Here is a 19871-nt window from a genome sequence, read left to right on the forward strand (position 1 = left end):
GGTAATTTTGATGTTTAATTACATTTTGTGATGTAATTTCTTTGGGGTGAAATTTAATTTTAATGTAATTTTTATTTAATGTTTGGATTGATTTATGCAATTTAATTTTATCTAAAGGTCATTTTTGGGGGTTTAATTCAAATTTAAATATATTTTATTGTAATCCCTGAAGGGAACTGCTGGCTTTTGTATTATTGTGGCCCAGCATAGACACATGAATGCCTCATTTCCCCCCACTCAACCCAAACACACAGATAAAGTGAAATTAAAACAACAGCCTGCCTTATCAGAAGAAGTGGTCGCTATGGCAACCATGTTTTAAAGTAATGAGAGGAAAAACGGCTGGATATTCAAGGTCGTCTTTCGATTTTATTTCATTTTTTTAATTACTTTTAGTTTTTATTTTGTTTTATCCTTTGGTTCGTCAATTCACTGAGTGTGATTGAATTTTAGAGCCTACGACTTGGTTTTATTTTGGGGAAAATGCCTAGTTTTAGTTTTTCAAATGTTTGGGGAATTTTTGTTTTGGTAATTTCATTTATTTTCCTTACCTTTCGGTCCTTGGTGCGCACGAAATGAATCAATCCTTCAAATTTTGGAATAAAATGATGTTGGGCCGATGTGGTGGCAATACAAAAGGTCAACCTGCCAGACTTGGTCTTGGGACAAAAGAGCAAATCCTTGTCTCCTCTTGTCAGCACATCACAGCGGAAAAAAAAACAGTACTCGGAGAATTTGCCAAAGGTCAAAGTTGAAGCCGACCCTTTGGGTTTGGAGAGCGCCTCTTTCTTTTCAGTCGCATTTTTTAAAGGCCATTCCTGACGAGATGCTGTCATCATCCTATTTGCATTATTTCCATTTTTGTTGTTTAAAATAGCTGAGTCTGCATATTTCTGTTCAAATAAAAAGAGATACAGGTTGTTCCTCAAGCAAGTTGGTTTCTTGAAAAAAAAAAACTGAAAAAGTGGAGTTTGACGTTTTTTACAGGTCACAGAAATCTGGAGCCTTTCATAGCATAACTTGAGAGTGGTCACGAATCACATTCACACAGTCACTGATTATTTTATTTGAACCAAACATAACATTTGTCAAGTTTCTTCAGTTGCGGCACAACCAAAACATGGGGAAACACATCTGGACCTGTAAATCATCTTTCAGCCACCTGAGGGCGACACTAACGTACAAAAATGATTATGGCACGGTTACGTTGTTTTTTCACGAGGAAAAACATCTTATATTCAATCGTATTATTTAGAATAATTGCTCCAAGTTGTATTCACTCCTTATATTTGTGTTTTATCGTAGTTTTACCGTTTTTTCCCGATCTTTAACAAGCTTATACATCAACCAATGTTGTTAGAGTAATGTTGATATACATATATATATATATATATATTTTTTTTTATATCATCATAAGTCCAACAGCATTGGTTTACGTAAAAGCTATGTAATTTTTTTTTTCAAACATATTTTTAAAACTGAATGTTAATGACAGGAGTGGAGGCTTCTGTGATCGATTCCACCTTTCCGGTTTCCCTTCGACGGTTGCAGGTCACTCCCTCCCCGCTACCAGTGTACTCGCATATAAACACAACTCTGGACGGCTCGAATCAATACGGAGCTACTCTGCGACTTAACGCGGACCCACTGGCTTCCCCCTTTCGCCATCTTTGCCAGTTCAAAGTGTTTAGTTTGCGGTTGTTTACAGGAACCGCCGTGTTTACGTCACGCAGAAGAAAAGCGGCGGAAGGAAATGGCCAGCTGAGTGTTGGAAAAGCCTTCAAACCGACTGCTGGGCCCTGCTTTTTTTGTAATGATTGATAAACGCTTCGACTATGGCACTGAAGGTAAGATCAGCAACGTTCTTCCTATGCTGCAATAACCGCGACTTTTAACTTGTCGTCGTCTCCATTCCCGCGAGGCTGGCTGACTTGCACTTTCCCACATGAGCTTTATCGTAACTTTGAAAGTCAAAGTTACGAACCGAGGCGCAAATACATCAAAATATTAGAGATTTTAAACGTGTGGTTGACTCTTAAGGTAACTATGCGAAATAGTAGATGCCACTCATGATTGGCCTGATGTGGAAAAATGTGTCATTAGGAAAGAGTCTTGTGACATTTTACTACCGTTCAAATGCGGGTCACTTGCAATTTGCGGGGCATGCTGGGAAGTGAAGTCTTTGCCTAAGTGCATGAAAGCTAATGGTTCACTCATTTGACGATTTTATGTTGTAAGCTATATCAATAGATTGATTTTAAAAATTAAATAAAGAGTGTCGCTTAAACTGGCAACAATTACTATAATTTATAGAGTTAATTCAGGGGAGGCGCACGCTAGTTAAAATATTAGCAAGTAAAATACAAAACGTAACAAACAACTTGTGCAGTTAAATTGAGTTTGTTGTCCATGTGTTTGTCAGTTTTATCAAACTACTTCCTGGTTCTTGGAGGATGAACACACGGAATGTGCCATTATGATCGTAATCCTGGACCTTTTATCTAGATCCTCCAACAAATTGTAGGTTCTTCCTCGGGCCATGCAACACCCTTCCACACATTTTTATAGAAATAGTAATCCTGTCTATTATGATGTCAAAACGATTGCTGCAAAAAAAGTCATTAGAAAAAATAAAGTACCCACCTAAAACTTTTGGACAGTACTGTATATATATATATATATATATATATATATATATATATATATATATATTACAAATGTTAAAGTCTCCCTGAAATGTGTATTAATGTTCACACACCACAGGGAAGACTGTTGTTTGCAACATTGACGTCTTTGAATGGTTCAAAGTAGTAATTTAAGATGAGGCTTCAAAATTGTGAAAAATGTGAGATGCGCACACTTACAGCCAAGACTAAGGTGCTCTAAAGCAATCACGCCAACCCGAAACACTGGTCGTTACGCTAGCTATAGAGTCGTAATTTGTTCAGTCTTCACTCTCTGACATATCTGCACTCACAGTCAACAACGAGGCGCTGTAAAAATGAACTTATAGCCACAGGCCCACACAGTGTAAATGAGACTGTTGTGATGACTTTATAAAATAACGTCCAGAGAAGTAAATACAAACAGTCAAATTCATCACCAGACAACGAATAGTGTGTTCCACTTCTGAGACGTATGCTTCTTTTTTCTTGCTTGTTTTTGGTTGACACTAGTATCTAGATACGAATCAGCAAAAAACAGGCCAAGGGGAACGAGTTTGTCCTGTTTCATAGTGAGTGCACTTCTAGACTGCTGGTGTTTCATGCGTGTTGGTATATGTTAATGTTGTACCGCCTACAGAGAAATGGCTGAAAACAAACAAACGTGTGCCTTGTCTGTCTTTGTGCTCAGGCACAGGTTTTATATGACTTCACTGCGGAGCCGGGAAACAATGAGCTGACGGTGAAAGAGGGTGAAACGGTCACTATCACCAATCAGGTGAGTTGTTCTTTGTCAGCTTGTAATACAGTGAAAAGCTTAAATAGTACAGTATGAGGGCATCATTTTTTATTATATATCTTTAGTGACAAATGGGAGTTGTCTCTCACAAGGGGAAAGACTGCAGCACAAATTAACCGCCGCACACTAAGGTGGAGACACGTGACCGTCCCCCCCCAAAAAAAAACTCAAGAGTCCACCCAAGGTCTCAACGTGTGCAGAAACACGAGTGTCACAAATGGCCAGAGGAAGGAAATAAAAGAGCAAACATGATGTCATTATAGTCAGAGGCCAACAGTTCAAAGGTCTCTTTGCTGTGTTCACTGGACTGCAAAGTTTTCAAAGTCTGTTTGAAGCCATTTAGTTCAGAGGCTACCGCTGTGAGCTCAGATTGATTCCAACACATACGTCTATGTGCGGATGCCTTATAAACAGTGTAATGTTTTTTTTTTGTTTTGTTTTTTAATTTATTTTGGATGTGGGGCGACGTATTTATGTTTCTATGTCGGTTCATCAAAACATGTCTATGGGAAACCAAACTGGTGTTTAAAAACAAAAAAATTGAACTGTACTGAATTAATGACATCCGCTTTCGCTCGACGTCTTGTCAGGTTAGCGTCCATTACAAAGCGTGTTAGTTGTGCAACCCCGAGGAAACGGAAGTCCGGCATGAACTTAGACAGCAAATTTAACATTCTTGTGTAAGATAAATGAACTCTTGCAAGATCAAATTGTTAGTAAAGGACGAAGCAAGCTTAATTTGAATGGCAGTAAATCCTCCTTATTCGCAAGGACATGCGGCAGTCATGCTTATTTTTCCAATAAAGACATTTTTTAATGACAACCTTTTATGACAAGCGGCAACACACAGAGCAACTAGCCAGGCAGTGGGATGAGCGAGCTAGCAGCTAGTGCTAGCTGCTAACGTGAGCTTTTGGAAAACGGGTCACAAAATACACCAAGGGGGTAAAAAAAAAAAAATCATAAGCCAAGTACAGAACTGATCCTTGACGTTTGCTGAATTGACTCTTGCTAAACACGCTGCTGAAACAAAGCGTGAACTGAAAATAACCTTGACTTCCGCAAAGGCCTGTATGAGCACCTTGTGTCGTGGTAATACTGGACTTGTTCATTTTTTTTTTTTCTTTTAAACAAGAATTATGGTGTATCCAAGTCCACTGCTTGGGAACAAATTGAGCTGTCAAACTGACCTTCAATTGATTCATTGGTGTGTATCCAAAATGTTTCTAATTTGGGTTACAGCACATTGGTGGTGGCTGGATTGAAGCGCAGAACTCCCGAGGGGATGTGGGACTGGTGCCTATAGACTACGTAGAGGTGAGAGCAACACACACAACGAAAGGTCACACATCCTCTACTGTATTCTAAAACAAACCAAAAACAAAAACAAAAAAAAAAACCGCAAGCAGATAGCTACCCACCCTCCCGAAAGTAAAATCTCAACAGGAAGCGCCTCCTCGAGAGCTTTGCTGATTCGGTCGTCTCGGCTCATCCGTTTGACCCGCTGGAGTGACTTCACTATAAGGATGAGAATCCCTCTGGAGTCCCTTGTGGAGTGTTCAAAAATACGGTTAAAAGTCAAGGCTTGCTCCGTACAGATATAGACATATCAAACCAATGTTATTTGTCAGTCTTTGGGGGATCCACGGAAGTCAAGACACAGAGAAAGCCCTTGAAGATTCTCCTCGTCATACCGTTTAGTGACGAGGTTGCAAGCTATCTTTTTCGAGGAGGCTCGACATAAAAATGAAGGAACGAAGGTGAAGCTGTTCATTTCTGAACTTGTCTCTGGAAGGCGAGAGCAAGAGACACAATAACACCTTGGTTGAGTTCATTTTTTGTTGTTTTGTGCGAAAGTGTGTTTGTGTGTTGATTTTGAAACACGACTGTCGTAAATGTGTTGTCCGTTATTGTTGTTCTTTTCTGTGGCTTCGATCAGCTGTATGGCTATGTTATGAATTCAAAAGTACATTTTTTTTTCCATTGACTTGTACAAGAAGGCTGATGAATACGATTTGAGGTGCTCACTACCTCCAGAGAGGTTAGGTCTGAAAATTTTTCTTCTGTGGCTGCTCCCAGCAATGTCTTCTTCCAAAATGACCAAAACATGCACGGTATGAGGTGTCTGTTTTATTTTATTATGATAATGAAAATACCGGCGCACGTGTTCCTTTTATTGCATTCAAATAAGCACACGCAATTGGTCTCAGGGTTTGTTTTTTTTATAAACTTCCAGTGGAACGTTGTCGCGTTACCGCCGAGGAATGCACCTGTAAAAGTCATAAAGTCTCAATTTGGAATTTTTTTTTTCTTCTCTGCTATCCTTCTCATCTGCAGCTCAACAAATCGGCCCTCCCGTCGTTCCCCGCGGCAGGAACCGCCGCGCCGGCCGCCGGCGTCGGGAACATCGTCAATTCGGATCTCTCCTTCTTTGACGCCTTTGCCCCCACATCGACGCAGCAAAACCAGGTAATGCGGATACTTTATAACTTTGTAACTCCAAACGGCACCAGAAATGCTCTCTTTGTTGTGCTCCCCCCCCCCTTTCTGTGCGACCCACATGCACATAAATGCAGAAGTGAGAGCCCTTAAATGTCATCCAGCTTGTGTCATGTTTGCATTTTAGCATACTAGAAGGAAATGAGCTGTAACAGGAAGTTCCAAGGAAATGAGTTTACTGCTGCATCGGTACAAATCTGGGCAGAGAAAGCGGATGAGTCAAGGAATGCTCCCCCGCCCCCCTCACTCTCAAACTCACGCACACGTTCCCTTTCCTTTTCCCCCTCTCCATTCCTCAACCTTCTCTTCCTTCCCCCAAGGTGGACACTAGGCGCTTGAGCCCCCAGCCCGACACCCCTGATACCCCAGTTTCCCCCTACTTTACTTCCCCCGATGAGGTAACCGCCACCCGGGGATGGTCAAAGGGGGCGAGCGGCATGATCCGCCCCCAAAAACCCCTTGCGCCAATCGGCCCCTCCCCGACTGCCTCCCGTTGCCTGTGCAAACGCATGACCTCACGCTAACTGTTCATCGCCCTTAACACGCGTAGATTTGGATTGTTTGAATCAGCACATTAGGGATTATGATCAATGTATTGCAAATCATTTGAGTTTACTATGGAAAGAAAAACATCACAGTGAATCTAAAAAAAAAACAAAAAAAAGTCTACACACCCATGCCATATTTTGGTGACATGAAAAAAAAATGAAACCATGTTAGATCATTGTAAAAACTGGATATCTCACCCCAAAAAAAAAAAAAATCTGACTTGTACAGGTTATAGGTTAAATTGAAGGAGAATTTTTGAATTATTTGTGCAGGTATTTTTTTATGTAATTATTTTTTTAGATCACAAAATCCTCGCATTTGAAGAAGGGTGTGTCGGCTTTTTATATCCACTGTGTATTGTTGGAATATTGCGCGCCATTCAAATCATACGATGGCTGATGTGTTTTATTTTTATTTCGTTATTTTTAATGAGTATAAGGAAGGTCTTATTATTAATTGACTACCAAGTCTGCCTTTTATTAGCCCTCAGCTAAGAGGGACTTGAAAGGCAAATATGTGCTCCGATGCATGTGGAAGCCTTCAAGGTTTTCGAGTGCATGCTCGGCAACCGTCCCAACGGGCAAAAACAACCAATCGGCTACGTTGAAAGGTAATCGTATCAATTTATACCGTTCTGCGTTTGACGTTGCAGGCCAACAGCAATGGCAACGATCCCTGGTCTGCGTGGAACGCGGACCCCTCGGCGGGCGCCTCCAACAACTCGGCGTCCAATCCGGACGGCACCCAGACTGGCAGGGCGGCCGCGGGCGACTCCTGGGGCGTCGCCGCTCAGGGTCACCCTCAGGCCTACCAGGGTCCAGGTAAGAACACAGGCTTGCCATTCAGTTTAAATTCATCTCTCCTTTTATTATTTATAATTTTATCTGTGGTTTTATTGTTCTTGTTTTGATTGTAAAGTGTCCTTGAGTGTTTTGAAAAGCGCTTATAAATGAAATCTATTATTATTATTATTATTATTATTATTATTATTATTTTTGTTTTTTGTCGCCAAGATGACTGGAAGAGCCAAGCGTTGTCCGTAAAAGTGGAATGGTGAATTATTTTGGGTGTGTAATTTAGATCATACTGTGAGTGCCTTCCAAGTGGTGCGAAAGAATAAGCGTAAAGGCAGACCGGTGTAATCATTCCATCCCCCGGTCCTCAGGTTAGAGGGCGAGGCGACTCTTCGACATGTTGAAGGGTGCGTGTCTCTTAAAAAGTCTGAGGCAAGATTCATTTGTGTCATGTATTTTTGTTTAGCTTCTTGCTAGTATGATATTGAATACAAAGCACACAATAGAAATACAATGTACCTGTTCTGAATGGCCTCCCAATTACTTCACCTATGAGATTGCATTTCCATCAGAACTGTGTTTTTTTTTTTTTTTCCCCCATGCAACTTGACACAAATGAAATATGACGCCCGTGTAGAAAAAAAACCCAAAACAATCTGCAGCTGCGTGTCGTCTGACCCAGCAGATATTGCGCCTGTCGTGAATTTTTTTTTTTTTTTTTTAAACCAAGCGGTGGAAAAGTTGGACTCACGCATGAGTCAAGCAGGCAAAATTACGGCTGACCTCAATTCTCCCGTTTGTTTTTGTGAAAGGAAAACAACATCGGAACAGAATGAACAGACTTTTTCCCCTCTTTTGTTTCTCTTCTCTCTTTCCAAAGACATCTACCCCTATCCTTACCTTATCGATTGCACAGGTATGCGATGCATGGTGTGCCCACGAGCCCGATTTTCTTTTGTGACGGGCAAATATTAAAAGCATGTGACAACTTTTGCTCTTCATATTAACACTGTGTTGATTGTTTGGTACAAGCTGCGACTGGTTATCTATAAAAAGAAAATGGCGCCAAAAAGTGAAATCACCACCACCGGGCGTGATGAATTTTATCTGACAGTTGAGGTGAAAGCGACACATGTTGGCAACTAATCCATGCGCGGGATGGATTTTGCTGCTTGCCAGAGCGATCTTGATTTATTTCTCCAGTTTTAATAGCACATTTCCTTGAAGCAGTTCTGTAAAACTGACTCACGTCAAGTCCAGCACGTTGTTTTCCAACTTGCTCGGTGCTGTTGAGATGCGGCTGATCGCTCGGGGCCCGGACGATCTCCATAAGGGACGGCTCGACGTGCTCGTGGTTATTTGCTTTGTGGAGTTTCTGTGAGTTTTGAAACATGTCGCTGTCCAAAAAAAAAAAAAAGCCCTCTTCAAATGTGTGTCCTGAAAATGTTGTCATTCTCGTTTTTTAATGACTTCTTTAAAACGCAGTCTTCAAACCAGTGCGCCAATCGAGCCTGATGGCACATTGAGGGCAAAATACAACATGGTGATCAAAATAGCGTTCCATTTTTTTGTGTGTGTATTCACGCAGATTTTTTTTTTTTTCCCTTTCCCCAAACAATAAGTCGCCCTGAATGTCAACACTCAGTTTTGGACTAAGTTGTAACCAACGCAAAAACCAGAGAGCCGTTTATGCTTTGACAACAAGCAATTGTGAAGCTGAGACACGATGAGGAACATTACAGCCGTGCATCGAATTTACCGGACGTGACAAGGAGGGCAAAAGACGATGTTTTCATCGCGACCATTGTTCACCATTTTGTTCCGCTTGCTTCCAGGAGCTGAAGACGACGAATGGGACGACGAGTGGGACGACAAGTCCACCGCCGGTTACGGCGAGGTCGAATCGGGAGACGGCAACGCCATGCAGCGAGGCGGCGCTCATGCGTCAATGAAACTCAAGTAAGGTTTCATCGTTTTTTTGGCGCGCTGCTTGAGGTCTCAGCTCGGGCCAAAAATCGGAATAATCTTCTGCTGTTCTTCCATTTCGATGACATTAGAACATCTTTCTACACGGATTCAGTGTCTTTTTGAAAGACACTTTCATGTGTCCCTTTATTGGAACCGGTTTACAGATCTACTTTGAGGGTGTGACATCCAAAATACTTCCAACCTGAGTTTCCTGATTTTTCGACATCCGTTTGCTTATCATACTCCTCCCCCCCCAAAAAAAGATGCATGTTCATCTGAGGCATTCTGGATTTTGTCTTCATCAGATGGCTACTCAAGCGCTGCGCAAGGTCTGTCTATAGTCAGTCCTTCAAAATAAAAGCCGGATTATAATTACAGTGTCACCACACCTTCTAAAGCCAAGTGTTGTCTTATTTAATAAAGTCACACTTAATAAAGAAGTGCAAAATCATTTGCGTGTGACTAAGTAAACCACCGTAGAGCCAAATAACATGTGTTATTTTACCCCTGTGCTTTTATTTTGAAGGCCTGTTTTTTTTTGTTTGTTTTTTTTGACTGGCTGATGTTCCTCAAACTCGTCCCAGTGTTGCCAAGCAGATCGAGAGGCTTGCTATTGCCTTGAGTAGTTTAAAAACAAAAAAAAAAAACAAGCCTGGACTGTGGAATATGTCTTGCCGTCTCTTCTTGTCCACCGACACTTCATTTCAAATATCACCTCACCATCATGTTTCCGTTTTGCCTTTCAGGTTTCCTGGGTTCTCAAAGTCTGGTCCCGAGTTGTACCTCCTGTGCAAGCAGATTGCAAAGGGCAAGGACAAGCTACCAATTTATGTAGGTTCTATTATTTTATCAGTACGGTTCGTGAACATTTGAAATGAGCTTACTGGTGAAGAATTCTTCTGCGCTCAGGATTGACATTGCACCCTGTCCGCTTGATTTCCCGCTCGAAAAAAGGGCCCTGAAAAATCAATTGGCTTGTTTCTGTAGATGGGCGAGGTTGGCCCGGTGTGGCTTTACCCGGAATCGCAGCTGGACTGTGTGGTGGCCGACCCCAAGAAAGGCTCCAAGATGTACGGCCTGAAGAGCTACATCGAGTACCAAATCACACCCAACGTAAGCGGCCCCCGCTCCTGCCGCGGCTTTCGCTCCGCCGCGTTGTCCGCTTGGTGCGTTAACTCGCCGCCATGCCCATTTCAGACCACGAACCGACCCGTCAATCACAGATACAAGCACTTTGACTGGCTGTACGAGAGGCTCCTGGACAAATTCGGCTCGGCCATTCCCATCCCGTCCTTACCGGACAAGCAGGTAACAGGTGAGTGTCGCTCTTGTCGCATCTTTTGTCAACGTGCTAGTGTGATGAGTGTGATCTCATTTTTTGTTTGGTTTTTTTTTTTTTTTTTGGTCTATGCCAGGGCGCTTTGAGGAAGAATTCATTAAGATGCGAATGGAGCGGTTGCAGGGCTGGATGAGCAGGATGTGCAGGCACCCAGTCATTGCCAGCAGTGAAGTATTTCAGCTGTTCCTCACGTATAAGGATGAGAAGGTACGGCGTCGTCACTTTGTCCTGTCTTGTTGTTTGAGGCAAAAATGTCCATGGCAGCGAATATGTATTTGTCTACGCCAGGGGGGGGCAACCAGTCAGAGACTAAGAGCCAATTTTTTTTACTGTGTTACTGCAAAGAGCCACACACACACACACACACGCACATACTCACACACACGTATTGGGCAAAACAGAGGTAATTCGCTGACTAGCTTAGCACTTAGCGCCGCTGTCTGCGCATGAGCGGTGATTCAGTCATCTGATTGGTTGCCCTCCGTCAAATCAAGTAACGGGATTTATGATAGGCTGACGTAGTACGTTCTGTACATTAAGCACCGTTGTTTGAATGGCAGCGCCGTCGCAGAGGCGTTTTCGACAATTGTCGCGTGAAAGCCCGGGAGCCGCGTGGAACCAGCCAAAGGGCCGCATGCGGCTCGCGATTACTGTGCTTTAACTTGACACCAGGTGTCCCATTTGTTGGGCCACTGCAGAGCAAATCATCGGACTATTGCCTCACTTGAACCACGCAATGTAAATCCGGCCTCATGACAAAGTGCTGAGACGTGATGCAAAAAAAAAAAAAAAAATAGAAAAAAAATGGGTTTGAATGGCGCAGGACTGGAAAACTGGCAAGAGAAAAGCAGAAAAGGACGAGACGGTGGGAGTGATGATCTTCACCACGATCGAGCCTGAAGCCGCCGACTTGGATCCTATCGAAGTGTGAGTGAAAGAATCGCAAAGCATTCCTCACAAACACTCATTTTAAAAATTTACTTTTATTTTTTATTTTTTTGTGCGCGCTCGCACACAGGGAGCAGAAATGCGAGCAGTTCAACAGGTTCACCAAAGCAATGGACGACGGGGTGAAGGAAATCCTCACCGTGGGCCACGAGCACTGGAAGCGCTGCACGGGCCGTACGTACACGCCGCCGAAAAAAAACCGCCGGCGATATTTGACCACCGTTTGAAATCCCAATTCCCCCTTTTCTGTGAATTCAGCTCTGCCAAAAGAATACCAACGAATCGGTAAAGCCTTCCAGAACCTCTCCTCGGTGTTCACCAGCAGCGGCTACCAAGGTACACCCCCGCTCATCCAGGAAGTGATGTGAATGTTTTTGGGAGGGGGGTGGGGGGTCTACGCTCCCAAGCGCTGCTGGGAACGATGTCATTGCGAGAAATCTCATCGGAGGGTCTCATCACATTTGCTCTGACGTCACGGTCACTCGCACGGGATCAAGGCCGTTGTTGCGACGTCTTCGAATATGCTGTGACGCACGCCGGCGATGGCAATTCTTCAAGAAATTGCGAAATGGAATCATTCGGAGCGCAACCGGATGTAGGAATTAAAAGCAATCCTTCGCATCGACTTCGAAACGATTGCCACTTGGAGTGTAGTTGGATGGGTTTTTGCATTTTAACGGGCTTTAAGAAAGTCCAATAAAATCGTCTTCCTCCTGAAGGTGAGGAAACGCTGACTGACGCCATGACGGCCGCAGGGAAGACCTATGAGGAAATAGCGCAGTTGGTAGCGGAGCAGGTAGGCGCTCATTATTTCAATGAATTTCAAATCATCTCTATGATTATTCGAATTATAGTTATTATTATGATTTTATTTTATTTTTTTTTAAACGCGCCATTTCACACTTCACTTGTTCAAGCGCCCCCGATTGTAGTTTCTAAATCGGACTGAAATGTTGCCTTTTGTTGCCGGCTTCTGAAACCGGCCTTTTGTTTTGCCGCGGCACGGAGGAGGAATCGTGCGGTAAGATGTGACGAATCCAGACATGCATCTCAAGTCATCCTTTGTTGACTTGTCATTGAGATTATTATTTTTTCTTCTTTTAAGGGTGAAAGGTATGGTTTGATCTCAAAAGTCTCACCATTAGATGTCCCGTTACCGAACAAATAGCGGCAAGTTCAGATAGATAGAATCTCTTCTTTCAAGAATCTGCAACACTGGACGCATTTTAGCTTTTCCCCATGTTCCCACTTATCAGTTGTGAGCTACTTCCTGCTTAGATATCCCCTGACATGCTCAACAATGCTCTTCCTTTCAGTTCTAATCTAGACATTGTTTTTGCATGTGGTGTTTGTATCCGTGTGCCTGTCATCGATTCCAATCCAGCCCAAAAAGGACCTCCACTTCCTCATGGAGACCAACAACGAGTACAAAGGTTTGCTTGGATGCTTCCCGGACACCATTGGCGTCCATAAGGTACAGCAGCCTCCATGTTGAGAACGCTATCCGTTAACCTAGAGCATCTGGCTCTTGGGTGAGCTGATCGGAGCTCAGCGGCTCTCACGTAACTTTTATTTAATCGGCATCAGGTGAAAACGATGGGCTTTCTCAATTTTCTTTCCATTTCTAACGTCATGTACGGAATGGAGCATTTTGAGTTTTTGCGCAAAAGAGAGGGCCAGAAAATTGTTTTGTTCTTTAGCATGGGAGGACCAACGATTTTTGACATGTCTCCCTCTGTTGTGGCGCAGGCCGCCATTGACAAAGTGAAGGAAGGCGACAAGTTGGTGGCCACCAATAAAATCACCCCTCAGGAAAAGGTCACCATGGCGAAACGAGTCAGCACCATGTCTTACGCGTTACAAGGTACGGCGCGGCGCTCGGCGGGGTGACTCGCCCCGGCGCATTGTGACCGTTTTGTCTCGCTTGAATCTCCCAGCTGAGATGAACCACTTCCATAGCAACCGTATCTACGACTACAATCGCGTCATGCAGCTCTACCTGGAAGAACAAGTCAAGTTTTACGAGACGGTAAAGAACAATTCTGTCGCATGTAATTAGACAGCCCCCCACACTCCCCCACACACACACGCACACACGCTATTTGGATAAATGCTCTGCTCAGCCGCCCCTTAACAGCCTTCTTTTTTGTTTATGCTCCCTGTGAACCGCCAGATCGCTGCAAAGCTGAGACAGGCTCACAGTCAGTTCACGACAATGTGAACGGAACTGTCATGGTACGGCCGAAGAAGTCCACATCCCAAATTTTCCCTCGTACTGCCGCTTGCGTCTCTCTCTCTCTCTCTCTCTCTCTCTCTCGCTCTCTCGCTCTCTCTCGCTCGCTCTTTTTTGATTCACTTTTCATCCCTCCTCATCCCTTAGACGGATTTTTTTAGCGCGAAACGGCGTTCAAAATGGAAAGGCCCAGCGCTGATTGCAGATGATGACACGCAATTATTGTTCCCGTTTTTTTTTCTTTCTTTTCAAAGATCTGCGGGCTGGTAACGGGAACAAAACACGCAAAAAACGCAATTCACACAACTGAGAAAATAGCCGTGACACTGTAGGCGCTTAAAAAAAAAAAAAAAACACCTCCAATTCAGAACTCAGCAAATTTATCGCGGAAACTACTCGGTGCCTTTTCATATGAATGTGTATATTCGATATGTTTTTGGCGTCGCATCCCTCGAAGGAAACAACGTGTGCGCGTTTGTGTGTCCGCCGCCTCCTTTCTTCCTGCACTTCCTGTTTAGATGACGGAAGCGCCGCCCCTTCCAGTCCTCTACCCACGTGCCTTGCTCAGTTGAACTGGGGGGGGAAACCAAAAAAAAAGAGAGCGAGAGCTTCAATCCAATATTTTTTTTTTTTCTTCATTTGATGGACGTTTACATTTCAAGCCCGAATGCGCATTTAATGACTATGAATGGATTCCCCCACCGCCTTTAATCGAAGTCTGACGTTTTTATATGAAGGTGTAGGACCTGTCGAGCACATACGCAGTTTGTTTTTGCTTTTCGCATGCAATCAATCTCAATTTTTTTTTTTTGATATGTGATACACATCTATCATATATGTATAAATACATATTTAATAAGCACGTTTGACCGGCATCATGGGTGCATGTGTACAATGTAAGTGAGGCCTGTTTGACAGATTGAAGGGTCTGTTGCGGTCAGTGCAAACTGACCTCTATCGTCTTTGTAAAGGCAGACTTTGAAGGTGAAGGTGCGTTGGCTCATATTTGTACATGTGTGCCTAATGAAGTGGCTGGTGAGTGTACAGTACATACAAATAAATATACACTATTCCATCAGGTGCCTTTTTGTCTTTTGATTTTGTGCGTCAAGGAGTACAAAAATAAATAGATTAGATTGACTAGACAATAATTTTCCTCTTCGTTTTGAGTTTTTAGTTTTTTTATTTTTAAATGTGCGAAGAATCCTCGTCTTGTTCTCGGCGTCCGTGCACAGTGAGGCCCTTATCCGCGCTGAGCAGATTCTTGCGTTGGAGATACGGTGACGAATGAGAATGAGCGAGCCAAGGGTCAAAAAGGGGGTTTGTGCAGTCGTGTCCGAGTGGGCGGGGCGGGGGCGGTGAAAGAGGCCTTTTTAGCCCTGCACGAGGCTCCCGCTGTCAGCAGGTGCAGCTGGAGACAAGCAAGTCATTTAAAGCAGCTGTAAAGTGCAAATAAGTTTGGCACACCGTAGAGAAGTGTGTTAACAATCCTGCCGATTTTGAATGATTGTTAAAAAAAAAAAAGTAGATAAAATGAGACTTCAAAATTGTGGAATTCAAGCCGTTCTTTCCACTCAAACTCCGGGGTTGTCCGCTGAATTGCCCGATTAAACTCACAAACTTCATCTAGCATCTTCCTTAAGATGCTAGATGAAGACATGACATCCGAGACATGAAAATATATTCTGTTCAAGCAATAGAGATGTCGTGGAGCTTTTTTATGAGACAATGAGGCGCTCTAAAGTGCCCATGCCAGCCCGAAGCCCTCGTCCACATGCTAGCTGTCAAAATCCCCTCCTTGCTCTTCTGCTTTTTTCAGCATAACGTGCGTGCACTCACAACCATCAACGATGCGCTCTGAAGCGGCGACATCAGCAGATTTGTCTTGAGTTAATAATTTTATTTCATTTTCATATCATAGCTTGCGATTCATGAAAACCAAAAAATGCATCCACCTCAAAAAATTTACGATTACATGATAAACTATCATCTCTATAAGATGACTTTGGCTTTTTGTATTAAAATACTCATTTCTTATTTATTCAGCTGCACCTGTAATTTGATTGAATTTTTTTTTTTTTTTTAATATACAATTTCCATGACACACTTTTTTTCTGTTGTGCACTCATCATGTTAGTTATCAATAATTCAAACAAAAATGTTTTGGATTTTCTCTGACCCTCAATATACTAACAAAAATAAAAACATCTAAAAAGTACAAAAAAAAAACAAACAATCAGTCGTCATGAAAAGTGTCCAGGGATTAAGTACTTGTGTATTGTTGTTGCCATGGTAACAGTTGGTCAGGGAGACCGATGTTTTCGAAAGCCGCGCGGCCGGATCATCATGGTGACTTTGCGTAGCGAGTAATAGTCCGAGTCTCTCCACGAGTGCCACACGATCCCGTCGGGGCCCAGCTGACCTTTGGCCTTAGGCGTGTAGTGGCCTCCCTGTGGGACGCAAGCACGGCTCAATTGGCGTTTTGAATAAATTCACACTCAAAACTTGTCTCGCTTGGACAGTCACCCTGTAGTAGACCCCGTTGAGATTGGCATAGAAGCATTGGCTGTACCACCATCCGCCGTGGGAGATCTCGGCGCAGATGTCGCCGCTGTCGGGCGTGCTGAAGCCGTGCTTGTCGTGGTACCAGCCGAAAGAGTCCGCCGCGCTGCCGCTGAAGCCCGACACGTGCAGACGGTACCGGTGCTCCTCATCTTCTACACTGTGCCACATGCATGACAACTCATTCGTCAGTGAAATTTCTTTTTGAAAAAAAACCATCGGAATGACTAACAGATCCCTGAAGATGGCAGCGCTGCATCGCTTTGGATTTGGGATCAGCACAGCTTTTCAATAGAAGATGAAGATTAGGGGTGAACCTTGGCTTGAGTCATCGGCATCGCTTTGGATTTGAGATCAGCACAGCTTTTCAATAGAAGATGAAGACTAGGCGTGAATCTTGCCTCGAGTCATCGATGATGAGGGAGAGAAATACCAACCTCACCTCACACCCGAAAAAGAGTATGTATTATTTGCAGAGCTTCTCAAACTATTTACACCAAGTACCACTTCAAAAAATACTTGGCGCTGCAAGTAGCACATTAATATTATCGTGTAGTAGGTCTGAATGTTCATCAAAGGCAGAAGTTATAATCCTAAATTTCATATTTGATGTTGTTGGCTTAATAGCACAACCGCCTACATATCAATAACAAATACAAATGTGTTTGCTAAAAAATAACGAAATAAATTCTTAATGTCTGCATAGATTTTCAGTTATGTGTGAACGTTGAATTATGCTTTTTTTGTTGTTTTTTTTCCAAATGTGTTAAAAGAATAAGAGGCAGGTATGCGATAAGGCTAATAAAATTTTTGTTAGCCATTGTAACACTATGCTCAGATTCAACAAAAAACAGCCTCGTAAAATATTTTGACAAATGTTTTTTTTAATTCATCAGAATGCTGGCCACCTCTGCCCAAATTGGCTTTATTATTTTTCTACCTCGGAAATGATATTATTAATAAATATAATCTAATCCGAATTTTCAGAAAAAAATGGATTTAGGCCATTATTTTGGAGTGGAAAAGAAAAAGCTGCTCTGAAAAAAAATTAAAATGTATTTATTAAAATGTTTTCAAGATGCAAATGTATTACGATGCTGCAGTTCATGCGGTGAATGACGAACAACATGTCAAAATAAAAGCCAATGACTTTCATGTAGCGAGTCAGCATCGCTCATGACCCATTTATGAAAAAGAACTTTTCTGATGTCTCACACAAAAGCGTTTCTTTCGAGTGGGACGCCCACCTGAAGTGCTGATAAAGCGCGTGCTTGTGTCTGTTGCTCCAGTCCTCCAGGTCTATTCGCAGGCTGTAGTCCCCTTGGCCGCTCAGTTCGTGGATGTGGTCGTTGCCCAGCCAGAATTCGGAGTGGAGGTCGCCGAAACCGGCCCTGTATTCGCGCCAGCTGCGGTCAAAGCTCACAGAACCGTCCACCCGCCTCTGGATCACCGTCCAGCCGCCACCTGAGCACAAGCAAAACGTCACAGGAGGAAAGTGAGTGCATGTCTGTGGGATTTGTTTTTAAGAATACAATTAGGTTGCTTCGGTGACACTGACGTGTGTGCGCTTAGCATTTCCCACATGACCCCATTTCATCGTGTTTCTCCTGGTTGCACTCATTCCAGTCTATGTATGCATATTTTATTTATTTATTTTGTCCAATTAGATTTCAGCATCTATGTATTGCCATGTCAATCTCCAAGGCCAGGGGTGTCAAAACTTATTTTTGTTGCGGGCCACTTTGGAGTTATATCTTCCCCTGGAGGTCCGACGTGACAGTGAAACCACAAAAATGTTTCATCATCTCATCGCATTATGACTTGTACACAAATTAATGGATTACTTGTTTTGAAATCGGTCAAGTCTCATAGTTTGTTCAGTTATTGTTCAAGTGAGTGTAAACATGCTATCAAACTTTATCTCAACATTATTACATATGAAAATTTGACATTTTGGTACGGATTTGAGCAAGATGAATGCAAATTGACACACGTGATTTGCTTTTGCGGGCCACATAAAGTGACATGTGGGCCGGATCTGGCCCCCGGGGCTTGAGTTTGACACCCGTGGCCGAGGCCCTTCAGAATCAGTAGCGCAAGCTGATGTGATTAAAAATAAATTAACAACGGGACCGTTTCTTTCATCAATCGGATTACAAATTTGCCAGCAAGGTGGGCCTCGATGATGTCAGCACGTTTCTGTCGTCTGATTGGTGAGTCAGATCGAAACTTGTTCCAGACAACTTCACCCGGCGATATATGTTTGTTGCCATCTGTAGTAATGATGCCTTCTAAAATCGTGACACGACAGCGGTAGTATTAAGAGGCGCCCCGTTCAAATTGTCCAACAGATTGAATTTTACGACGCCCAAGTGGACAGATTTGCGACTCACCGTCAGTGTCCATATCGCAGTAGACCTCCACCGGCATGCCCGCGAGCGACGGCACCACAGTGTAGACGCCTGACCTCCTCACTCCGTTGTAGTAGATGGAGGCGCAGTCGATGGGACAGTTCCTCATGTGATGAATCTCTACGGGAAGCCAGATATAGCAACTCAGTGAGTATGAGGCACCCTCTGCTGGAAGACGGTTGTAGTTTTCAGAAAGACGGAGCGAACCCGGGTGCAATGCCTGCTGGGTACTCATGAGAGAGTTGGGTCGGACGATGTTGATCAAACACCCGGGATTCTTCTTCACCACCTCCAATAATCGGCTGAGGTTGTGAACTTGGTTCTAAAAGGTGACGCGAGTGTCAGAGAAATGACTTTCTGAATACGTAGATACGATAAGAGTTGTCCAACAAAACAAAAAGGATACAATGTCAAAAATTCTAGGACATATTGATACCTGTCCTGTCAAGTGAAAATAAATGTTTTGTAAATTAAAAAAAAAAAAAAACTGTCAAATGACTTTTCCACGTCATGACAATGAGGCACTCTAAAGTGGCCACACCAGTGCAAATCCTGGTCCACACGTTTGCTGTCACATAAGACTGAAAAAAAAAACAACAACGCTTACTTACGCCTTTCATTCCCATCTGTGTAACATACATGCACTCCAGGTCAACAATGAGGCACTCTAAAAGCAGCCGCACGCTCGATAACAGCCGATCTGTTGCATACATTTTGAGTTTAGATACCTGCAGGTTAAGAATGAGCGTTCCCTGTAGATGCAGCAGGCTGGTGGCCTCGGCGTAGTGCGCCTCCATCTCATGGAAACGACGCTCCAAAGTGGCGTTGAAATGACTCGCGTCGTCATGCTGCAAAGCAACACGCCGTAAGCTTTCCTTGTGAGGACACCATACACATACACACACGTGTCCCGAGGCCCTGTTGCCGGCCGGGCGCGACATCACATGTCACGTGAGTCCACCTTTGGCTCAACGCTGTGTTTTCTCATTGGCTCAGTGGATCATGGCGCATGAGGCTAATCCTGTTAGTTAGCGAGGTCAAGGATATGTTAGTGGAGGGAGCGGGTGTGGTGGTGGTTGCGGGGGGGGGGGGGGGGCGGCGGTGTG

At 43.5% G+C, this 19871-nt stretch overlaps 2 protein-coding genes across 6 annotated transcripts in view; one reads left to right on the forward strand and one right to left on the reverse strand.

Moving 5' to 3' along the window:
• The first annotated feature begins 1524 nt into the window (after positions 1–1524).
• Positions 1525–14398, forward strand: snx9b (sorting nexin 9b). Of its 5 annotated transcripts, XM_019871524.1 has the most exons (21): positions 1525–1847; positions 3177–3235; positions 3355–3441; positions 4705–4779; positions 5800–5931; positions 6282–6359; positions 7163–7331; positions 8185–8220; positions 9140–9263; positions 10019–10103; positions 10260–10385; positions 10470–10587; positions 10688–10818; positions 11435–11538; positions 11630–11733; positions 11818–11895; positions 12279–12355; positions 12944–13033; positions 13309–13423; positions 13497–13588; positions 13733–14398. In XM_019871524.1, the coding sequence occupies exons 1-21, from the start codon at positions 1814–1816 to the stop codon at positions 13778–13780; spliced, it is 1962 nt and encodes a 653-aa protein (XP_019727083.1). In that variant the 5' UTR covers positions 1525–1813; the 3' UTR covers positions 13781–14398. The 5 variants fall into 5 exon arrangements, with proteins under 5 accessions (XP_019727083.1, XP_019727084.1, XP_019727086.1 ...); XM_019871525.1 differs by lacking the exon at positions 8185–8220 and having other exon boundaries at positions 1526–1847; XM_019871527.1 differs by lacking the exon at positions 3177–3235 and having other exon boundaries at positions 1526–1847.
• A 30-nt stretch (positions 14399–14428) lies between these two features.
• The window catches only part of LOC109516757 (angiopoietin-related protein 7), a 6642-nt gene continuing 1199 nt past the window's right edge, over positions 14429–19871 (reverse strand). The window contains exons 3-7 of the mRNA XM_019871533.1: positions 19494–19613; positions 18748–19087; positions 17602–17818; positions 16319–16514; positions 14429–16242 (exon numbers count right to left, since the gene is read on the reverse strand). Of these exons, the coding sequence (XP_019727092.1) occupies positions 16096–16242; positions 16319–16514; positions 17602–17818; positions 18748–19087; positions 19494–19613 (1020 nt within the window). The 3' untranslated portion in view covers positions 14429–16095. The remainder of the gene's footprint in view (positions 16243–16318; positions 16515–17601; positions 17819–18747; positions 19088–19493; positions 19614–19871) is intronic.

The sequence above is a fragment of the Hippocampus comes genome, unplaced genomic scaffold (genome assembly GCF_001891065.2).
Source record: "Hippocampus comes isolate QL1 unplaced genomic scaffold, H_comes_QL1_v1.1 scaffold100, whole genome shotgun sequence".
Classification (NCBI taxonomy): Eukaryota; Metazoa; Chordata; class Actinopteri; order Syngnathiformes; family Syngnathidae; genus Hippocampus; species Hippocampus comes.